The sequence below is a fragment of the Zingiber officinale genome, chromosome 6B (genome assembly GCF_018446385.1).
Source record: "Zingiber officinale cultivar Zhangliang chromosome 6B, Zo_v1.1, whole genome shotgun sequence".
Classification (NCBI taxonomy): Eukaryota; Viridiplantae; Streptophyta; class Magnoliopsida; order Zingiberales; family Zingiberaceae; genus Zingiber; species Zingiber officinale.
The window spans coordinates 5788523-5796798 of NC_055996.1; the positions used below are offsets into that span (position 1 = coordinate 5788523).

General features: G+C 39.0%; 2 protein-coding genes across 2 annotated transcripts; one reads left to right on the plus strand and one right to left on the minus strand.

Moving 5' to 3' along the window:
- Positions 1-729: 729 nt before the first annotated feature.
- On the minus strand, positions 730-2222 carry LOC121991794. Its single transcript, XM_042545832.1, has one exon. It carries the CDS (start codon positions 2160-2162, stop codon positions 924-926), a length of 1239 nt encoding a protein of 412 aa, XP_042401766.1. The 5' UTR covers positions 2163-2222; the 3' UTR covers positions 730-923.
- Positions 2223-4942: 2720 nt separating this feature from the next.
- Positions 4943-7722, plus strand: LOC121989892. Its single transcript, XM_042544193.1, has 2 exons — positions 4943-5085; positions 6650-7722. Exon 2 carries the CDS (start codon positions 6652-6654, stop codon positions 7447-7449), a length of 798 nt encoding a protein of 265 aa, XP_042400127.1. The 5' UTR covers positions 4943-5085; positions 6650-6651; the 3' UTR covers positions 7450-7722.
- Positions 7723-8276: the final 554 nt, after the last annotated feature.

Sequence of the window (8276 nt, forward strand, 5' to 3'; positions counted from 1 at the left end):
AACTATGACTAGTTACTATAATATGTTTTAACTATTTTGTAAATATTACAACATTTTGTCTTACTTTTAGTTATACTATAGTAGTTACAATTAGTTGCTTATAATCTATAACAGTTACTCTATAGCTAATACAATATATATAACAATAAATACAACACTACTTAGTATTATAGTAGTTAATAATTTCTATAGAATAAATCATTTTGATCAAGTTGCACAATCGAATTAAAAAGACACTAAATTACCCACTCATGCACAATTTGATCATGACCCATGCCAAGCACAATCGATTTATAAAGTTTCGCTCTTCCTAGGATTTCCTAAGAAGGATCCTCCTATAGCCGTCCGATCCGTCTGTGACAAAATCTCAACCCTCGACGGTTAAACAATGTGAGCGACCACCACCATGGAGCCTTTCACCGAAGAACCTGTGGAAAGCCCTGCCCTTCCCTAAGATTCTCATTCTTTAACCATCTGCAGATGTACTTTTCAAAAGCCATTAGCTTTATTTTTAATGTTTGTTATTTATCTCACGTTTCACATTTTATAGTGTGGTCCTAGAATCTCAATTACTAAAGTGAGTTTGAAAGAAGAACATTGTAAGAGAAGAATAAACTTTTCCATTTTTCTCAAATTATTTTGATTATATACGAGATGAAATGAAGCCAGTGAACAAATGTTTGTCCCTTTTTGTAGTTTTTGAGTACTGAATATTACAAACTCAAGAGATATCTAATTCTAGTAATATTAAATCTCTCATTAATATAATCATGGTATCGATGGATACATATAAGATAAGCTGAGTACGTAGATGACAGATAGTCGACCCTAATTAAGTAATTAACTGTATATTTCTGAGTAATTATATTTTAAATTTATGGTTAAGATCCCTATTTAATTTCTTAGTGCCGCTAAATTATTGATTAGGAAGTGGCGATGCAACATGGGTCCCAGATGAACAATGGCATGCGCAGCTCGCTGCTGCACCTCCTCATGCTCCGCAGCATCTCCTCCCGGTCGCGTTTCTTCGACGTGAATAGCAACTTGTTGTCCTCCGGCATCTGGTCGCGCCCGTCACCGGTGGAGCTGAGGGTGGAGGTCACGACCACGGCAGCTGCCGCGGTGGCGCTGGTTGGCGCCGGCGCACGACGCGGCGTCGACGTGTGAGGCGATTCTGCAACGTTGCTCTGCATTTGGCCGGTGTCTTTTTCGGCCTCGCACTTGCCGCCGCCGACGAACTTGTTGATGACGATCGAAGAACGGAGGACCTTGCCGGAGCCGCTCTGTTGTTGGCTCACTTTGAACTCGACGACGGTTCCCCTGTCGAAGACTTCCACTTCCTCTTCGTCCTCCTCTTCTTCCTCTTCCTCGGGCTCGTCTACGGCTTTGGATTCTTCGGGTTGGGTCTGTTCCGTGTTAGTTTTAGCGGCGTCGGAGGCGGCGCCGATGAAGGAAAGGAGGAGGCGGCCGTCCTCGCGTTGGGCTTGGAGGTAGTTCAGGCAAGGCGCGTGGACGGCGTTGAGGACGAGGCGGCCGTCGCAGCGGCGGGGCCTCACGTGCAGGCAGGGCGTGTGGCGGCTGGAGATGGACGGAAGAGGGGGAGGGAAGCACCTCTCCCGCGATCGTTTCCCGTTGGAGCGATGGTAGTTCACCTCGCGTAGCGCCGGCGGCGGCGGCGCCTCTGTTTCCTGGTCCGTGTAACCATCGGCGTCCGACTCCACCTCCTCTTCCTCTTTTTCTCCGAGTTCTTTCTCAGCCTCAGAACTGAGGTCGAGGTCGAGGGATTCGAGGAAGTCGGAGAAGTCGTCGGAGCCAGTTTCGGAGCCGAGTCTCTCGGTGCACGTATTAAGACTCCTCTGGCTCATGGAGCTGGAGGAACGCCTTACGAGAGGGTGAACGTAGGGAGGAAGCAGCGGCTCGGCGGCTGTCTTCTTCGCCTGGATTGCCTTCCAAACGTCTGCTTGCAACGGACCATCCTCCTCCTCCTCCGCCGCCGCCGCCGCCGCCGCCGCCGCCGCTTCCTCTTCGTGATCTTCCTTCTTTATCACCACCGCCACTCCATCGTACTCCAACTCACCAACTTGCTGCTGTTGCTTTGGCTGCCGCCTACTCAAACCGAACTCCTCCAGTCGCACGGGAACTCGGAGCACAGCCATAGCCATGTGTGAAGGAAGGGCGGCGGCCGATGAGAATTGAGATAGAGAGGAAGCAGAGAAGGGGGGTATTTAATTTGTAGCGGCAGGAACGAAAAGGAGGAAGATCCTTATTCCCCCTTATTTCCTTCCCTACCGCACTCGTGAGTCGTGTCTTGTGATTTGGGTGCTTTGGGAACATTTGGGCCGCAGTGGGCCCACCCCACTACTGCATCGATCCAATTTAAGTAAAAAAAAAAAAAATTAACATTTGCTTCGAATTATGATTTTCTTTTATAAAAAAATAACTAACTTTTAAATTTCTAGGTGCTTCATTTCTTATTTTATTCCTCCCGTTAATTATTATGATATTACATTCAAAGGTATACCGTTCATTTTAAATAATTTAATTTTATCGATCTCCATGTAGATAAATTATGGAAATATTTTATCCTATTATATCGACCTTTTACATGAATAGGTCATATCTAACCAGTATTTTTATGCTCATTGAAAAATTAATCTTAATAAGATCTATTAGAATAAACATATATGCATATATTAACTATGTCAATATGTGAGGTATAAGATTGATAAAAATAAACTCAAATAGGATTAGGAGTTTTCGGGTTCAGGTTTGAAGTTTAGTTGATTGTTTTGGGTCGGGCTTCTATCATAAATTTAGATTTAAGGTTTTTTTTAAAAAAATTAAATCATTTTTTTTAAAATTAAGATGTTAGTATATGATGAGATATAGAGATAAAAATAAATATTATAGTGAAATAATAAAATAAATATATTTTTTTGATTGGGTGGATTAGGCAAGATTTGGATTTAGAATTTTTCACATTGAGTTCAAATTTCAGTCGAATTGGAATTGGTATATTTTTATGATAATCGATCTTTAATCCAAATCCAAACCTACCCAACCTATCAGAAAATTGACACTCCTTTGGGGCATGTAATAATTTTGAATTTCAAAAATCAACATCACAATCTAGATTTTAGAGTTTAAACAACACCAAAGTTGTACTAGAATGTAACACCATCAGTGTAATATCCTAAGTTAATACGAAGAAGGTAAATTACAGATGATTACTAATCATTAGTATAAGTAGTCAAGACATGTAAAAAGACATGCTTGTACGTCCTAAGTTTCGACTCCAAGACTTTATATGGTAATATCTCATGCCTTAACTACTATACTAGCCTGAGGGGACAAAGAATTAAATACAGCACTATATGTGATAAAAGATAATTCGTTCGCCTCCAACACCCCTACTAATTCGTCCTTAGATTAATATGAAAAAGTTAAATCATGGATGACTATTAATTATTAGTACAGATGACTAAAAATTACAGCACTATATCATTATAATCATATTGTTCTTTAAAACTCTATCATCATATTTATCCATATTATTTTTTTTTGAAATACAATATCATAATGATGGGAGGGAAAGATAAAATGAAAAATAGATATGTCTTTTAAAAAAAATTGAAAAATTAACTGCGTCTTTTAAAATTTTTTGACTTTTTTTCCCGATTATTGTCCAAATTAATTAATAAAATAAATTTTAATCGAAAATTTTGAAAAGATAACAGAAAATGACAACACCGGAGATGCATTTCTATCTATATCTATGTATATATCCATTCACAATAAATATATATAACTCGCAGTTTTGGGGACCGAGCAATATTGTTCTCGAGAATAAACCGGTGGAAAGAGGAAATATGCTGGAGAATGTGAGAACGAACGTATAGCCTTTTCACCACCATACATGCATGCAGATACGCTGCAAAAGCCTCTTTAATTTGGGAATCAGCACTTTAGTTTCTTCTCAAACCACTGGTACGCATGAGGCAACTTCAAGTGGCTTCACTGATGGAGATAAAGACTGTGCTGCCACAGTAGCTTCATAAGCTTCAACGATCCATCCAGTGCCACGTCCACGACCATAAATAAACAACACTTTGTTTATTAGTTAATTACATCTGGCTCGCACACTAGCTAGCTATAGCTAGCTCATTTAGAATATAACTTACATGCATGACTTGTGATTAGATAGATGATTAATGGCCTTAACCCGGACTACAATAGGCTACAAATCTAGATGCTCCGCTACAACCACTAACGATGGCTTGCCGATGATGATGTACCTACTTGATCGTTTGCAAGGCCACCTTCTTGTGTCCCCTAACAATGCGTGTTTAATTCATAAGCCTCAACGATCCATCTGACGCCACGCGGGCAAATAGAGATAAATACTTCGTTAGTTAAGTACATTTAGGTCGCTTACTTTGCTCAACTTGTTTAGTTGATCTCACACTAGCTAGTTGGGCTTATTAACTTTATTACTAAGATTAGATATTCATTTATACAAAATTGTGAAGGTAATTTTGTGTGTTCATGGTCACACAAAAAGGTTGAACTACTTTATTAGATATTCCTTGACTCAGACTACAATTGGCTTGAAGTAGACCACTACGACCGTTGACGATGGCTTGCCCATGACGACGACGACTACTTGATCGTTGCCAAATTGTGTCCTCTAACAATGTTTGATTGCAATGCTCGTTATTCATAATCACCATCGAGGTCATTTTAGTAAGGACATTTATTTAGAGTAGAGAGTGATTAGAGATCACAAAGGGGTTAATGTTAGTAGAGATGAGACAGGGGTGTTAAATCATGAAAAGAAAATTATAAATTAAAAAGGGCCTAGTTATAAATTCTAAAATATTTTGGACTTTTTCAAAAAGGTTCAGTTAAAAGGTCACTGCCGAACCTTTTTCTTTCCAGTGATCACTTCTTCCTCTTTGTGAACCTCCCTAAACCCTAATCTTCCTCGACCCCACCCTCAAACCCTTCGCCCACGTCACTGCCCCCTGTCGCTGAACTCGGTTGGTCGCTTCGCCAACGCTCCACGGCAAACGCCTTTCTATTGAGGTGGAGTTTTATCCTTTTGATAACCTTCGTGCATGATTAAACATACACCTTCAATAATAATAATAATTTGGATCCCTTTTTCTCGATCACTTTCGCTGATTCGGAAAAAAGTTGTTTTTATAAGTTGGCAATACTTATTTTCTAGCAGTTTAAGTGGTAGCAGGAAGACATTATTGAAAGAACAAGAATGAAATTTAGGTAATGCTACAGAGAAAAAAGGTGTTGATTATATTCTGTAGCTTTGTCATACTTTACAAGCCTTTCTAAACTCTTTGGACTTGTGTATCGTACTAGTCTATGGCAATGCGTATACTATCACAATTTGGTGCTATAGATTAGACAGTAGTTTGTTTTTTTTTTTTTTGCTCATCCTGTATTCAGTTTAGTGGTTGTTGCAACTTTCCTGCTGATAAGGGAAGATTTGGATAATAATCAAAATTTTCCCTGCAAGGGGATATGAATACTTAGACCAGTGAGTGATTTCCAGCTCATTGAGATCTGATTAATGGATTCAAATTATATACTTCTATATGTCTCTATTGTCTGATCTTGTCATTTATTTTTGCTTGTCCTTTTATACTCTTATTGTTTATCAAATTATTGTACCCTATTGAAATTTATTAATGATACTTATAATATACAACACAAAAATTTAAAGATATTGTAGGAGAACTTAAAATAGTTCCCTTTAAGAAAACTCAAACCCTTATGAAAAATTTTTAAAGGGTAATTAACGGAAATAATTTAATGAAGTAGTTACCTATAATCGAAAAATACGAGAGAGTTTTGGCTCAACGCTCGTAAGAAGTTATATAACTTTTCAACAAATTAATAAAGGAATGAGTATAACTCTCATGTCATAGAACTTCTATTCTATATTTTATAAAAGATAGAAAATTATTTATGTCAAGTAATAATAAATTAAGTTTATATAAATATAAAGCTTTTTGCTCCGCATTTTAAAAAGGACTTTCAAGTCTTTCTACATGTTAGGTTAAATTGAGATGATTTTTCCTCACTGGGTGGATTCCAGATCGTTCTTCTTATTCTTATATGAGACACCTCACTCACTGAATTGTAAGTTGTTCATCTTATTTTTATGTGAGACACTTTTCGGATAGATTGCGGATCGTTCACTTTATATATGTGTTTGTATTTGTGCGTATACATGAGGTATTTTGTATTGAGTGGATTGCAGGCTGTTTACATATGATACATCTCTTTTGGATATAGTGCGAGTCGTTTATCCTATCTATGTATGTATATGTGCATACATATGATGCATTTCGTTACGAGTGAATTGTAGGTTGTTCACTCTCCTATACAATGCATTCTTCTCGAGTGGGTTGCAAGGCGTTCACCTTGATATTTTTATTTATACATGATGTGTGAGTATTAGGTAGATTGCAAGTCGTTCTCTTTTACTTATATAGTTATATGATATATCCTTGATGAGTATATTGAATGTCGTTCACCCACTCAATAAATTATATTGAGTTGTCGAATAAAATAAGACTATAACGTCCTCTTTCTTATCTCACCCTCCTTCTCCTTTAACTTGCAGATATGTCGCAGCATCGTGGTGGTGGGAGTTTTACTGCTGAACAGTTGGGTTGGTTGGCTATGTTTGATACTCAAAGGACTGGTTATGCTAATGAGATTGGTGATGTCCATCGGCGCCATGAGTTAGTCATTGCAGATTTAGAGTTGAGGCTACGTGCTGCTAAGGCCAATATGGAGAATGAACTGACCGCCGTCCGCCAGAAGTATATTCCTTGCGGAGAGTATGTGCCATTGGAGATCTATGAGTTCAATCAGCAATGTTGGACTGAGTATCTGAACACATGTCTGGTCAACAATGCTGTAAGTGCAGCTCTGAGCGAGGAAAGTGCAGCTGATGCCGTTGAGACATTTGGTGAAGCGGTGAGGCAGCGACATCTCTTGGATTTTATCATGCAGGGCGAGAGGCGGGATCAACTTCTGGAATATTTGAATACAAAGATTAAGATTGGGCACTTTGAGAATGTTGGGGAAGAGCGCGCAGCCAAGCGTTTACGAATCCTCTTGACGCCAGCAGGCCTTGAGCGACCTACTCAGACAACACACTCGAGAGTACCGGTTGCAGCTGGCAGGGTGAATCCCGGTGGGACAGATCCTCAGGCCAATGCAACCAGGATTTTCAACACCCGCTTCGCTGATCCTGGAGAGCACTCTCCTATCGCAACCCAAACCCACCATCCAACGGAGCCTGGAACTTTGAATGTTCAACAACGATCTCCTTACCTCTCACCCCTACATGAACGTTCTGGTCAGACCTTCAGACGTGGTGTCCAGGGCAATCCCCCTCGCCCGGAGTATCGGTGATGGCGAGATGCGTGACTGGGCTATTGATTCTACAAAGTACAGGGAAGATGTTTGCTTTGTGATGCTAGCCTGGAACTGCAAGAGAGATTTCTCAGGGGTCGGTTTAGTCTTGCCGCTGCCCGTGAAGTCCTACAGCTCCCTTCTGAGCTGCCCGTTTAATTTAGTCTCTCAGACTTTATTTCGTTCTGTTTGATAGTTACAAGTTATGCTAATGGTAATGTCACTGAATTCTCTGTACCTTTCCTTGCTAGTGGGGTAGGATTTAGATCTAAATTGGTTGATTTTGGTGATACTATTAAGAAATTAAGAGAGAAATGAGAAGACTCACACACGAGAGAATGAACAAACATATTTTTATATGTTAAATTATTTGATCATCATAATTTCCAATTAATATTAATTAGAATTAAGTGCCAATAATTAAGATTAATAGTTTATTTTTTATTGCTATTTTATAATTCAAAATTAAAAGGTACCTTTCTACACTATGCACCTTTAAAAGGGTCCAATTGCCTGAAACTATGAGAAGATTGTCTTCTTTCATTGAGACAATGTGTCAACTTGAAGATCACCATGACAGCCCTAATTAACACTAACCTATTTCACTATGGAGTAGAATATTCCTCTATATTAGCAAGTCATAATTAAGGGTGTCAATTCGGATAGATCGAATCAAATTAGGTCGGGTTGAATTTTTTTTTTTTTAATCCAATCCGAACTTGACTTGAATCCGAGTTCAACCCAAAACTTTTAAATCCGAACCGAACATGATCAATCCTAACTCAACCCGAATAACCCAAGAATCTGATTCAAAATGACTCTTTTTT